The 15,588-nt window shown below is 43.2% G+C and overlaps 1 protein-coding gene across 1 annotated transcript in view; it reads left to right on the top strand.

Annotated features, from left to right (window-relative positions):
* LOC106725621 (insulin growth factor-like family member 3) overlaps window positions 1–11,503 on the top strand; it is a 20,631-nt gene extending 9,128 nt beyond the window's left edge. Inside the window, exons 2-3 of the mRNA XM_014537394.1 lie at window positions 10,909–10,962; window positions 11,093–11,503. Of these exons, the coding sequence (XP_014392880.1) occupies window positions 10,909–10,962; window positions 11,093–11,247 (209 nt within the window). The 3' untranslated portion in view covers window positions 11,248–11,503. The remainder of the gene's footprint in view (window positions 1–10,908; window positions 10,963–11,092) is intronic.
* Window positions 11,504–15,588: the final 4,085 nt, after the last annotated feature.

A 15,588-nucleotide genomic window follows, 5' to 3' on the forward strand; every position in this document is an offset into this window, starting at 1 on the left:
TTTGGTAGAATTCACTGGTGAAGCCATCTGATCCTGGACTTTTATTTTTTTGGAGGTTTTTGATGGTTGTTTCAATGTCCTCACTGCTGATTGGTTTGTTTATATTTTCCAATTCTTTATGATTTAGTCTAGGAAAGTTACATATTTCTAGGAACTTATCCATTTCTTCTAGATTATTGAATTTGGTGGCATATAGTCTTTTATAATAGTCTAGTATTGTCCTTTGCATATCTGTGATGTCTGATTTTGTTTATATGGGTGTTTACCCTGTTTTCCTTAGTGAGTCTAGCCAGGGGTTTGTCAATTTCATTAATCTTTTCACAGAATCAGCTCATGTTTTATTAACTTTTTATATAGTCTTTTTTAAAAAAAATATATTTTATTGCTTTTTTACAGAGAGGAAGGGAGAGGGATAGAGAGTTAGAAACATAGATGAGAGAGAAACATCGATCAGCTGCCTCCTGCACACCCCTCACTGGGGATGTGCCCGCAACCAAGGTACATGCCCTTGGCCAGAATCGAATCTGGGACCCTTGCGTCCGCAGGCCGATGCTCTATCCACTGAGCCAAACCGGTTATGGCAATGTAGTCTTTTTGTTCTCTATTTCATTCAATTCTGTTCTAATTTTTATTAGTTCCTCTCTTCTGCTGACATTGGGTTGCTTTTGTTCTTCTTTCTCTATTTCTTTAAGATGTGATATAGGTTGTTTACTTGAGATTTCTCTTGTTTCTTGAGGTAGGCCTGTAATGATATAAACTTACCTCTTATTATTGCTTTTGCTGTATCCCAGAAGTTTTTGATATGTTTATTGTCATTCTCATTTGTCTCTCTCTATCTTTTGATCTCATCTTTTATTTCTTCTTCAACCCAGTCATTTTCTAGTAGTATGTTGTTAAATTTCCATGTATTTGTTGGTTTCTTTAGTTCCTTTTTGCAGTTGATTTCTAATTTCAATACACAATGGTCAGAGAAGTTGCATGGTATAATTTCAAACTTCTTAAATTTGATGATGCTAGCTTTGCGATCCAATATATGATCTATCCTTGAAAATGTTCCATGCGCACTGGAGAAGACTGTATAATCTGATGTTCTGGGACGAAAGCTTCTGTAAATGTCAATTATGTCCATTTGGTCTAGTATTTCATTCAAGGCTGATATTTCTTTATTGACTTTCTGTTTGGTTGATCTGTCTAAAGCTGTCAATGGAATATTGAGGTCTTCAACTATGATTGTGTTTTGATCTGTTTATCTCTTTAATTCTGTGAGTAGCTGTTTTATATATTTTGGTGTTCCCTGGTTGGGTGCATATATATTAAGAACTGTCATTTTTTTTTAATGTAGTGTCCCCTTTATCATTATAAAGTGTCTGTCTTTGTCTCTTGCTATCTTGAAATCTGTTTGTCAGATATAAGTATGGCTACACCTGCTTTTCTGTGGATGTTATTTCCTTTGAGAATCATTTTCCATCCTTTTACTTTGAATCTGCTTTTGTTTTTGCCCCTTAGATGTGTTTCTTATAGGCAGCATATGGTTGGTTTTGTTTTTTGATCTACCCTGTTACTCTGTGCCCCTTTACTGGTGAATTTAGACCATTTACATTAAGGTTAATTATTGATGTATGAGGATTTCCTATAGCCATTTTATCTTTTGTTTTCTGGTAACTCTGTCCCTCCATTGGTTCTTTTCCTTTATGCTCCTATCTGTTGTTTTTGTTTTGTTTTGTTTTGTTTGTTTGGTGTGTGTGTTCTCTTTTGTTGTTGTGTTTTTGTTTTGTTTTGTTTGTTTGTTTTTGTGGTATTCCATACATCTTTCCCCTGTTTCCTCTTTTTTTAAGCTATGTCTTGTTTGGGAAATTTCTGTGTGTGGTTGCCATTAATTTTATAGAAAGTGAAGTTGCATATATACCATAGTTTTTTCCTTTTGAGTGCATCTGATCTTCATTTTCTTTTGTCTGTTCATACCTGTCCCTCTTCCCCTTTTATATTTTTATTGTCACAAATGATCCCTTTTTATGCTGCAAGTTTTTGGCAATCCTACTGGTAGTGTTGTGACCAGGTAAATAATTCCCTTGAGTATTTCCTGTAATGGAGGTTTTCTAGTGATAAAATCCCTTAGCTTCTGTATGTCTGGGAATGTTCTTATTTCTCCTTCATATTTAAAGGATAATTTTACTGGGTATAATATGAGTGGCTGGTAATTTCTCTCTTTCAGACATTTGAATATTTGGTTCCACTCTCTTCTGGCTTGTAGAGTTTCTGCTGAGAAGTCGTGTGAAATTCTGATGGGTTTTCCTTGGTAGGTCACTTCCTTCTTTTCCCTGGATGCTTTGAGGATTTTTTCTTTGTCACTAATTTTTGACAGCTTCATTTCCAAATGCCTTGGAGAAGGCCTCTTTGGGTTGAGGTAATTAGGTGTTCTGTTTGCTTCTTGGATTTGAGGATCTAATTCTTTCCATAGATTTGGGAAGTTCTCATCCACTATTTGTTTTAATAGACTCTCCATTCCATACTCTCTCTCTCTCTTCCTCCACCACTATGTCTATGATTCTGATGTTATTTTTTTTTTGTTTTCATGAAATCAGAGAGGTCTCATAGGGCTATTTTGTATTTCTTTATTCTCAAGTCTCTCTCTCTTCTTCCCTCTGCATCATTTCTTAATTCCTATTTTCAATATCAATAGTTCTTTCCTCTAACTGGTTGGTTCTGTTTTCTATGCTCATCAGCTCATTCTTAATTTCCTTAATTGCCTGCTTCATTTCTAGGATTTCTGCTATATTCTTTTCTTAAATTTCCATTTCTTTGGAGAAGTACTCATTTTGTTCATTGATTTGTTTTCTGAGCACACTGAATTGTCTGTCAGTATTTTCTCACATCTCATTGAGTATTTTCAGAACTGCAATCTTCAAATATCTGTCATTCAACTTGCATAATTCCATGTGTTCCAGCCTGTTTTCTGGGGATTTTTCATTTTCTTTCTGATCATCGTTGTTGTGGTGGTTGTTCATGGAGTGCACTGTTCTCTTTGTTTTCCCATTTATCTCTGAGGAGGTCTTTCTACTCTGTTCCAGTAGATGGCGCTGAATTTGCAAGATTTTTTTATCCTCTGTGACTTCACAGTTTTGAGCCTCTGCAGCTTGGGAATGATGTTTGTTTTTCCCTCATAGTAATGGCAACCCTTTACCTCCAAGGTTCCAATCCAAGCACCCCTCCTGGGATTCAGTCACAGAGGGAAACACACTGTGTTTCTACTGTAACAGCTCTTGGCCTACAGATAATACACTCCTGTAGCCAACTCCAAGGGCAAATGGAGGCCAGATTTGGGAGTCTAATCAGTGGCAGGGCGCTGGGATTTATTTTCTTTGCCTGAAAGCCTGCAGCCAGGCCCAGCCATGGGGAGGAACTCTGTGGGGAGGGTGTCTGCTGACTGGCAGCTCACACATGCAACTCAGACCCCATTCACAATGCGCCCCCACGGTTCAGACACTCTCTCCCTGTTTGTGTGCGCAACCACACAATGCCACTACTCCAGTGGCAACTTCAACAGCTAGCCACTCACTGGGTTAGCTCTCTGTTTGTCCCAACTGGCTGAGGAAAGTGCCCATAACTGCTGCTGCCAGTTCCCAGCTGTGCTGCAGATATGTTGCTGCACTGTAGCGGTGTTGAGCTTACCTTCCTTCTCATCTTTCCACTTATTCCAAGGAGGCCACCTTAGTTTTTCCATTGTACAGGTCTCCAGGCCTGCATTGGTGTTGAGCAGGGACTTCTTTGTTGAATTATAGGTGGTTATTTTGTTGCAATGTTAGGGGGAGAGGATAGATGCACCTTTATGCCGCCATTCCTCTGACATCACTTTTAATTTCTTTTTAAAAAATAATCTTTATTGTTGAGAGTATTACAGATGTCCCCATTTTTCCCCCCATTGTTCCCCTCCACTCAGTTCCTGCCCCATGCCACCCTACTGTCTATGTCCATAGGTAAGATCTTCTGTTAATCTCTTTTTGCCCCCCCCTCCCCCTTCCCTTTGAGATTAGTCAGTCTGTTCCATGCTTCCATGCCTCTGATTCGGTTTTATTAACCATCTTGTTCATGAGATTTTTTATTGGTTTATTTTGATTTTTATATTTGAATGTTGATAGATATGTATTTGTTGCCATTTTCTTGTTCATATTTTTTATCCCTCCTTCTCCTCTTCCTCCTCCTCCTCCTCCTCCTCCATCTCCTTCTCCTCCGTCTTCTTCTCCTCCGTCTCCGTCTCCGTCTTCTTCTTCTAATACCCTTCAACATTTCATATAATACTGGTTTGGTGGTGATGACCTCCTTTAGCTTTTTCTTATTTGTGAAGCTCTTTATCTGACCCTCAGTTTTAATGAGACCTTTGCTGGGTAGAGTAATCTTGGTTATAGGTCCTTGCTTTTCATCACTTTGTATATTTCCTACCACTCCCTTCTGGCCTACAAAGTTTCTTTTGAGAAATCAGCTGACAGTCATATGGGCGCTTCCTTGTAGGTAACTATCTGCTTTTCTCATGTTGCTTTTAAGATTCTTTCTTTGTCTTTAACTCTTCGCATTTTAATTGTGATGTGTCTTGTTGTAGGCCTCTTTGGGTTTCTCTTGTTTGGGGCTCTCTGGGCTTCCTGGACATGCAAGTCTATTTCTTTCACCAGGTAGGGGAAGTTTTCTGTCATTTCTTCAAATAGGTTTCAACATCTTGCTCCCTCCCCGTTCTGTCACCCCCCATAATGCGAATATTGGTACACTTGAAGTTGTCCCAGAGGCTCCTTACATTATCTTCATATTTTTGGATTCTTTTTTTCTTTTTGCTCTTCTGATTGGATGTTTTTTGCTTCCTCATATTCCATATGGTTGATTTGATTCTCAGAATCCTTTACTGTTGAATACCTGTAAATTGCTCTTTATTTCAGTCAGAGTATGCTTAATTTCTAACTGAACCTTTTTCATGTCTTTGACATTCTCACCAAGATCCTTGAAAGTCTCATCAAGATCTTTGAGTAATCTTATAACCATGGTTTTGAACTCTGTATCCAGTAGTTGGCTTGCTTTCATTTGTGACATGTTTCTTTGTCTCCACATTTTGGCTGCTTCCCTGTGTTTGTTTTTATGCATTGGGTAGAGCTACTATGTCTCCTGGAATTGGTAGAATGGCCTTGTATAGTAGGGTCCAGTGGCTCAGGATCCCCAGTCACCTGAGCTTGGCACTCTAGGTGTACCCCTTTGTGAGCTGTGTGCATAGTCTTGTAGTTGAGTCTTGATTGCTGTTGGCGTCACTGGGAGGAATTGACCTCCAGGCCAATTGGCTGTGAGGACCAGCTCTGACTACAGTGGAAGAGCTGCTGTGCAAGAGGTAAGGCCCAGCTGTGAAGCAAGGCAGGCTGGTGCTAATACCCGGTCTTGGGCTTTTTATTGACAGGTTTGGGCATGCTGTCACCAGCTGCAGCTTGTTTGAGAGATTTTAGCAAAGTCTGAAGCCTGAGCCAGGACAGGCAATTCATATAGAAAAGCTGCTGCAAACACCTTGGGTGCGGCTGCAAATTGGATGGAGTAGGGCAGTGGTTCTCAACCTTCTGGCCGTTTAAATACAGTTCCTCATGTTGTGACCCAACCATAAAATTATTTTTATTGCTACTTCATAACTGTAATGTTGCTACTGTTATGAATCATAATGTAAATATCTGATATACAGGATGGTCCTAGGCGACCCCTGTGAAAGGGTCATTCGACCGCCAAAGGGGTCGCGACCCACAGGTTGAGAACCTCTGGAGTAGGGTCTCAGGGAATCCTCAAGGTGGAGTAAACACTGTGAGCCACGCTGATGGAAACTCAGGTATGGCTGCCAGTCAGCTCTGCAATGGGGGAGGTCCTAGCATAGGAACAATGACCCTTGTGAGCACCCCTGTCTGGGAGAAAGCCACCTCTGAGTTTTTGCCCTGATGTCAGACAGTCCAGTTCCTCTGTCTATGTGTCTGGGTTCCCCAGAGCCTCCTGGTGCTGGAGCTCAGAGGTGTGGTGCGCTGGCCCTTTAAAAGGAACAGCTGCATCTCAAGCAGCCTCTGTGTCACTCAGCCACAATCCCTGCTGGTTTTTACAGCCCAAAGTTTCAGGGACTTCTCTTCCCAGCTCTGGAATCCTGGGCTGGGGGTCTGGTGTGGGGCTGGGGCCCCTTGCTCCTCATAGGCGGCCTCCACAGAGACCATCTCCCTCCCGATTAATAAAAACAGCCCACGTGGGTACTGGACCAGCCCCTTCAGCACCTCCACCCCTCCTACCTGTCTCAGTGTGCTTTCTTCTTTAATTCTCTAGTTGTAGTACTTCCATTCAGCTAGCTTTCAGATGGTTCTGAATGATGGTTGTTCTGTATTTTAGTTGTAATTTTGATATGGTTGTGGGAGGTGGAGAGTACTGGCGTTTACCTATGTCACCATCTTGGTTCTCCTAGCCTGTTATATTTGGTCAAACATTTGATTGACTCACCCCTAATGCCTTGGCAGGACCTGACCAAATGAGTTCGCAGGCCTTATATAGCCTGCAGGCTAGACATTCCCCACCCTTGCTTTAGAGAGTTGGTGACAGAGTGGCAGGCCATACTTACAATTGAGACTTGGTCCAAGGATGCTCAGTAAGCCACTGTTCCCAGAACTATTCATTACATTGTATTTCTTTACCCACTTTACACACACACACACACACACACACACACACACACACACACCCCCGACTTTAAACTTAGTGATTTGTATGGTCTTAGTGGGCAATTTCTTTTTAAATTCTCACCAAAGGATATGTTCCCATTGTTCTTTAGAGAGAGTGTGGAAGGAAGGGAGAAGGAGGAAGAGAGAGAGAGAGAGAGAGAGAGAGAGAGAGAGAGAGAGAGAGCGCGCACATTGATGGAGACACATTGAATGGTGTGGGGAATCAAACCTGCGACCCTTCGGTCCATGGCCTGAAGCTGTAACCACTGAGCAAAACCAGCCAGGGCTTTAGTACAAAATTTAATTCTGGAAGTGATTAGGCAGAACATGAATGGCTAAGATCTGATGATTGATAGGTCTAGGAGGAAGTGAAGGAAGGAAGCCAAAGTCATCAAAGAATCTTAGTAGGCCCTTATTGACTACATGAAAAGTAGTCCCACTCAGAGAATGTGGGTAATTGGAAGATGAAGAGGCAATTACTTAAAATTCTATCTTTTTCTTTTGGCACATAAAATCATATCCATGATTTCAGCTTACAAATTCCATTAATATTCCCTATTCTTGGAAAAGAGTACGCAGCATTACTTCTTAATTTTTGTGTTCAAGCAACATTAACTCTGGGCCACAGTAAGCTCTTTTTCCTTCATGTCATATTATGGACATATAAGTCTTAGGTTTTCTGTGATGTATGTCCTAAGGTTCTGGAACAGAATGATTACACATCATTTCTTTCTCTTCCCTGCTGTATTTTTTCTTTTATGTGTTTAGAAAATCCGGGCATATCTCAAACATGTATAGAAGTGCATTAAAAAAATACAAACACCCATGAACTACTCACTGGCCAGATTCAATAAATAAAAACATTTAGCCATATATACTTATATGCTCTTTACTTTTTTTGAGAAATAAAGCATTAAAGAGTTGATGCCTCCTTTTTTTTCTTTTTCTAATCCCATTCCTCCCTCTCCTTTCCTTGAGGCCACCTCTATTCTGAGGTTGGTATGAATCCTCCTTGTTACCATAGAAAAATAATTTCTTAATGAATTGTTACCTATTTTTAAACTTTTGAATTCAAAGGGCAAAGTAACTAATTTTATGGTTTCTCTACCATGAATCATTTTCAATGACTCAAATATATATATATTTTCACTCCTGGGCAAAAGTAGTCACATTTGAGCTATTGCTAAGACTGTGCTTAACTACATAAAATATTTTGTGTTCTCTGATCAGATGTGACATTCATTAAATAGCCTATATAATAAAAGGGTAATATGCAAATTGACCCTAATGGCGGAATGACCAGGAACGACCCATCGCTATGATGCACACTGGCCACCAGGGGGCTGATGCTCAATGCAGAAGCTGACCCCTAGTGGTCAGTGCACTTCCACGGGGAGCTCCGCTCAGCCACAAGCTGGGCTGATGGCTTCGAGCTCAGCGGTGGTGGCAGGAGCCTCTCCCACCTCCTTGGCAGCGCTAAGGATATTCAACTGTGCCTTAGGCCTGCTCCCTGCTGCCAGAGGGATGTCTCACTGCCAGCTTAGGCCCGACTCCCTGGGGAGTGGGCCTAAGCTGGCAGGTGGACATCCCCCAAGGGCACCTGAGCTGCCAGAGAGATGTCTGACTGCCAGCTTACTAGGCCCAATGCCCCACGAAGCGGGCCTAAGCCAGCAGGTGGACATCCCCTGAGGGGTCCCGGACTGCGAGAGGGCATAGGCCGGCCTGAGGGGGTCTCTTGTAGACAGCAGATGTATGGGTCATGTTTTTTTATCCATTCAGCCACTCGATGTCTTTTGGTTGGAGCATTTAGTCCGTTTACATTTAAAGTTATTATTGAAAGGTACTTGTTTGTAGCCATTTCTTTTTTTGTGTGTGTGGCTGTTTTCTTTCTGAGCTTGTTATTTCTTCTTTTTACACCAGTCCCTTTAGCATTTCTTGCATGGCTGGCTTGGTGGTGATAAACTCCCTTAGCCTTTTTTTGTCTGTGAAGCTTCTTATTTCCCCTTCAATTTTGAATGATAGCCTTGCTGGATAGAGTATTCTTGGATTCAGTCCTTTGCTTTGCATCACTTTGTAGATTTCTGTCCATTCTTTTCTGGCCTGATGTGTTTCTGTTGAGAAATCATTTGATAATCTAATGGGAGATCCCTTGTATGTAACTTTCCGTCTCTCTCTTGCAGCCTGTAAGATTCTCTCTTTGTCCTGAACATTTGCCATGGTAATTATGATGTGTCTTGGTGTGGGTCTTTTCGGATTCACCTTGTTTGGGACTCTCTGGGCTTGTGTGACTTTTTTCTTCCCCACCTCAGGGAAGTTTTCTGATATTATTTCTTCGAATAGGTTTTCTAATCCATGTTCATCTTTCTGTTGTTCTGGCACCCCTATTATTCGTATGTTGTTTCGTTTCATGTTGTCCCAAAGCTCCCTTAGGCTCTCCTCCTGTCTTTTAATTTTTTTCTCCATTTGCAGTATAGTTTGGGTGTGTTTTGCTTCCTTGTCTTCTAATTCACTAATTCGGTCCTCCGCTTCTCCTAGTCTACTGTTGATACTTTCAATGGAGTTTTTTATGGCAGCTATATCACTCTTCCTTTCTTCTTGGGCCTTACTTAAGTTGTTGATTTTTTCATCTGTTTCTTCTAGCTTCTTGCATATGGTATTGATTTTTTCCTCCGACCGGTGCATGTACTCTAGGACCCTTATTCTGAATTCTTTTTCCGTCATGTTGCATGCCTCTGTCTCACTTAGCTGCTTTTCTGGCGAGTCCTCCTTTTCTTTCCTTTGGGGGTTTCTTTGTCTACCCATGTTTGATCTCACTGACATATCTAGTTGTTGAGTTGTTCAGTGGCTGCTCCCTGGGTGGCAGTGGCTCCTCGGGCTGTGGTTGCTCCTTGGGCGGTTGTGGTAGCAGTGGCTCTTCCGTTGATAGCAGGGCCTCTGGTGGGTGCTGTTCACAGCTGTGGTGGCTCTTCTGGCTGGTGGAGGGAGGCTTCACACACAGTAACTGTTCCCCAGACAGAGCATGTGGAGATCAGGAGGCCGCTGTTGCTTGAATCTTTCCGTGGAGGGAAGCAGGTCTCCTCTGAGTTCATGTAGTCGCGCTGCTTGAGAGCCGTTGCCTCCGGGTTAGTAGCTGATCTCTGGATGCGGATAACAGCTACCCAAGATCTAGAATTATTTTCTTAATTTCATTTTCAGATGGTCTTTGGCAGTGTATACAATTGATTTTTATATGTTGATTTTGTATCTCACAACCTTGCTGACTTTGTCAGTTAGTTATGTAGGGTGTTGTTAGCTTTCTTAGAATTTTTAATATACAAGATCATGTCATTTACAAATAGAAATAGTTTTACTTCTTTTACAATCTGAATGCACTTTATTCCTTTTCTGGCCTAATTTATCTGGCTTAAACATCCAGTGCTATGTTGAATAGAGTGATGAGAGTGGACATACTTGTCCTGCTCTTAATGCTAAAGAGAGAGCATTCAGTCTTTCACCATTAAGTGTGATACGTTGTGAGCTGTATTGTGGATACCCTTTATTGGGCTGAGGAAGTTCTCTTTCATTAATAGCTTGTCTTTGTTGGGTTTTTTAAAATTATGAAAGTGTAGATTTTGTCAAATGCTTTTTCTGTATCATTTTAGATAATCATGTTTTCTCCTATATTATAGTCATATTATTGCATCTATAAAAAAACATTTATGTTCTATTCTTTTGAACATGTCCTTTATCTCTCAAACTTTATCCGAAGTCATGTTGCCCAGTAGTTGAAATACAGGAGAGCTCCAACTCCAAGATCAACTCAAACCCAATTATATTCCCCAAAGCAACCATGCACCCAAATTCCACCCCCCCCAACCCCCCCGCTGTCTAACCTCAGCTTCCTTTCTCCTTCCAAGTCACTTTATTGATATCTTTAATACCTGTTCCGACCTTCTCCCAACTGGGAAACTTCACTGCATTCTTAGAATTCTAAGCTATGGTTCAAAGAATTTCCCCCACATTCTCTCCCTTTATAGGGTCCAGGCTGCCCAGGTCCAGCTTTCTGGACTCCTACCTGTGTCAGGAACTAGACCCTATGCAGAGATAACCCCAAATCCAAACCTTTAAAACAAATGTGAAACTAGGCTTCCCCACACTGGCCTGCCCGCCATGAGGTCCACAATCCCTTCCTCAGCCTTAACCGTCCTTTCTTCTTCTCCAGGTTTCATCTGCATATTAGTCTTCCTCCTCCTCCAGTGCTCAAAGTCAGGTACAGGTGAGTGTCGGGTGGGGGAGAATGAAGAGGGATGAAGCTACCCTTGGGAAGTGTTTTTAAAGAGGCCCCTGATTCAGGGCATGGAGATAGAGACTGGTTCTCCTTGAAGTCACCAGCAATTTCTCTCCAGGGGCCCACATGAACGCTGACCTGTGGCTGTGCCAGCGAGCACCCAGGTGTGGGCACCAGATGTACAACCCCTTGGAGCAATGCTGTGACAATGACACCATCCTGCCCTTCAACCGGACCCACCTCTGTGGCCCCAACTGCACATTCTGGCCCTGACTTGAGCTCTGCTGTCCTGAGTCGTCAGGCCCCCAGACCAGGTTTGATGAAAGTTGAAGGTTATGGGCAAGACATCTCGGTGCCCTACCTCTCCCATCACCAGGGTCTATCCCAGGTAAGGACCCTACCTCACTCAGGTGACAACAGGAAGTGGGGATTATGGCAGGGAAGGACTCTGGTGGTTGGGGCCCTCCTGAGTGGGGATCCCAGTCCTGCATCTCCCCATCTTTCTCCTTGTTGGCATCTTTAAATAGTCAGTCTCTGTCTCTATCACTTTCTGCAGCTTATGAGGGACAACCTGGCCATCATCCTGGAAGTTGGGAACACTGGCCAAAAGGCCACAATCTAGGATATGAGGAAGAATGGGTGTGTGGCATGGTTTTTAAATCATGAAAACATTTCCTAGTATCTGGTGAGGTTAGATGTGTTCTTTCGGAATTTCCTGTGGTTACTTGCTGAGAAATGATTACATAGGACTTCTCTCTGCTCCTAAAGCCCCCCCTGCCCACAGCAATCAGTGTCTCCTCAGTCAGCCTAAGTATCCTCTCTCTACTCTGGGCTCAGGGTTCTTCTCTCAACAAGTGGGCAAGGGGTGAGGATGTGGAGGTGGATATTCCTTTCTGTGAGGTGTAGACAACCCAGCCCCAGAGCCACCTTGTGGTTCCTGCACCTGCAGCTCCTATGGGAGGTGGGGAGGGTAGAAGCTGCCCTGAGGGGCTGGAGAGTAGAGGAGGGAGAGGGCCTCTGCCTCACTGTGATGGGCTATTTTCTTATTCTGAGCCAGCACTCTTTGACCCTCACTCCTGCCCTCACTCCTGCCCTCACTCCCAGCTTCCAACACTTATTGTTATTCTTTTTCTTGTCATTCTTTTGATGCCTGATGTCTGTGATTAGAGGGAGAGGCATACAGATTGTGAGTGAGTGATGAGAGAGAAACAGAGAGGAAGAGGCAGACTCCTGGGCCAGTTTGTTTCCTGCTGAGTGTCTTGGTCACGAGCACCTGGAAGCCCCAGTGGGAGGCTGGGTGCAGAGCACTGCAGGGTCAGCAGCTGATTTGGAACCTGGCGGGGCTGTGTGACCACGGGCTTGTCAAATGTAAGCCTGCATTTCCCATCTGAAAACTGGAAACAGTAAGTCATGCAGTGAGCAAATGGGTACAGAGGCCTGCTTGGTGCAGGCACAGTATTAGTGTCGGGTCAGAGAGAGGACGGAGTCGCTGTGGGGGACAAGGCCTGCTGCTGTGCTGGTATCAGGCCCTGAGCAGGACAGCACAGGAGTCAGGGCTTCACTCTGGGCCCAAACACATCCTGGATTCAAATCCCAACTTTGTCAGATGCTGCCAGCGTGGTCCAGGTGAATTGGGGCCAGTTAGTGCCTCATTTCCCCAGCTGGAAAGCAGGGACCCTGTAATTCCTAAACTCATGGGGTAGTTGAGATGATTAAAAGCTGGATGCCTATGAAGGGCTGAGAACAGACACAGGACCCACCAGGTTCTCAGAGTTGCTCACTATTCTGACCCCAGCAGGTCCTCATCCTGAGGGATCTGTCTCCGACTGCCCCTCCTTCCCTCACCCAAGCTCAATGCCCATGTCTGTTCTATATGATCATTTTCTCTCTTCCATGGGGCCTTTGCTCCTGTTAGTTCTTGTGTCTGAAATTCTCTTCCCCTGGGTCACTCCAAAAGCCTTAGCATCAATGTGTACCCCTCGTGACTCACAGAACTTAGGTTCATTCACCACATGTCATTTGTTTGGTTTTCTTATTTGACAACTTCTTTCCCTGAAATTAATGGTGAAAATAACATTTCTGATATAAAACCTCAAAAGTTTCTAAATATCATAGCAATCACGACAAAAAAGAACAAAGTTGAAGCATCACGCTACCTGATAACAAACTATACTGTAAGGCCATAGAAATCAAAACAACATGGTATTGTCCAGCCAGTGTGGCTCATTGGTTGAGCATTGACCCATGCACCAAGAGGTCACTGGTTCGATTCTGTGTCAGGGCACATGCCCGGGTTGCGGGCTCAGTCCCCAGCAGGGCACATGCAGGAGGCAGCCAATTGATGTTGATGTTTCCCTTTCATCAATGTTTCTATCTCCCTCTCCCTCTCTCTTCCTTTCTCTCTCTCAAATCAATAAAAAAAATATATATATTTTTAAAAAACATTGTACTGGTATAAAAAGACACATATAGATCAATGGAATATAGCGACTCCAAAAATAAAACCATGACTTTATGGTAAATTAATATTTGACAAAGGAGGCAAGAATGTACAATGGGGTAAAGGCAATATATTCAATAAATGGTGCTAGGAAAATTGGAAAGAAACATGCCCCTACCCCCTCAAAAGAAACCATACCACCACACACAAGAATAAACTAAAAATGGATTAAAGACTTAAATGTAAGTCTCAAAACCATAAAACTCCCAGAAGAAAAACATAGGCAGTAAAATCCTCAAGATTTCTCTTAGTAATATTTTTTGTAATATATCTTCTTGGGCAAGGGGAACAAAAGAAAAAATGAACAAATGGGACTATGTCAAACTAAAAAGTCTTTACCCAGCAAAGAAAACCATCAGCAAAGGAAAAGAGCACCCACTGAATGGGAGAACATATTCACCAATGATACATCTGATAAGAGGTTAACACCCAAAATTCATAAAGAACTCAAATATATCAACACACACACACAAAAACTCCCCAATGAATCCAATTAAAAAATAGTAAAGGACTTGAATAGACACTTCTCCAAAGAGGACATATGAAAAGATGCTCAACATAACTAATCACCAGAAAAATGAAAATTAAAGCCACAATGAGCTATCACCTCAGACCTGTCAGAATGGCTACCATCAACAAATCAACTACCCACGTGTTGGGGAGGATGTGGAGAAAAGGGAGCCCTTGTGCATTATCGGTGGCAATGCAGATTGGGGCAGCCACTGTGGAAACCAGTATGGAGGTTCATTAAAAAATTAAAGACAGAACTGCCGTATGGCCTGGAGATTCTACTTCGGTGTATAGACTGGAAGAAACACAAAACACTAATATGAAAGAAAAATGCACCCCTATGCTCATTGCAGCTTTATGCACAATAGCCAACCCATGGAAGCAACCCTAGTGCACATCAATAGACAAGTGGATAAAAAAGCAGTGGTAGCTCTGGCCAGTATTACTCAGTGGTTGGAGTGTTGGCCTGTTCACTAAAGCATCTTGGGTTCGAGTCCCATCAAAGCATGTACCAGGTTCCGTCCCCAGCACCAGTCTGGGAGAGTGTGGGAGACAACCAATGGATGTGTCTCTCTCGTCTTTCTCTCACCATCCCCTCCTTTCCACTCTCTCTAAAAAGCAATAGAAAAAAATATTCTCAGTTGAGGATTAACAACAACAAAGCAGTGTATATATATTTGAGTGCTGAGACTGTATTTTAAATATCTATACTTATAAAAGGGTAATATGCTAATTAGGCCGGGAGACCTTCCGGGCATCCTTCTGGACAAAGCCATGGTGGTGGGACCAAGGCAGAGGCGGTTAGGGGAGATCAGGCCAGGAGGGGAGGGCAGTTGGAGGTGATCAGGCCAGCGGGGGAGGGGCGGCCAATTGGGGACAATCAGGCTGGCAGTGGGGGCAGTTGGGGGTGAGCAGGCCGGCAGGGAGGGTGGGAGCGATCAGGCCGGCAAGGGGGGACAGTATGGGGCAAGAAGGCCGACACGGGGGGGAGGGGGCAGTTGGGGCGAGCAGGCCGGCAGGCAGAGTGGTTAGGGGCAATCAGGCAGGCAGGCAGGTGAGCAGTTAGGAGCCAGTGGTCCCAGATTGCGAGAGATTGGGGGCAAGCAGGCTGGCAGGCAGAATGGTTAGGGATGATCAGGCAGGCAGGTAGGTGAGCAGTTAGGAGCCAGCGGTTCCAGATTGTGAGAGGGATCCTAAATTGGAGAGGGTGCAGGCCAGGCTGAGGGATACACACACACCCTCATGCACGAATTTCATGCACTGGACCATTAGTAATATTATAAACATCAAAGTTGCTAAAAGACAAGATCTTTATTGTTCCCTCCACAAAAAGCAATGATAATGATGTGGCATGATAGAATTGTTAGCTAATGTGGTAATCATATTGCAATATGTAAGTATCAAATCAACACATTGAACACCTTACACCTACACAATGTTCAATGTCAATTATCTACACTAATAAAAGAGAAACATGGTAATTAGCGTATGACCACTACCCTTTTCATTGGCTAATCAGTGAGTATATGCAAATTAACTGACAACCAAGATGGCGGCTGATTTGCATATGTCGGCTCCAAGCCACAGACTGAGGCTTTAGGCCT

This window comes from Myotis brandtii, unplaced genomic scaffold (genome assembly GCF_000412655.1).
Source record: "Myotis brandtii unplaced genomic scaffold, ASM41265v1 scaffold178, whole genome shotgun sequence".
Taxonomy (NCBI): Eukaryota; Metazoa; Chordata; class Mammalia; order Chiroptera; family Vespertilionidae; genus Myotis; species Myotis brandtii.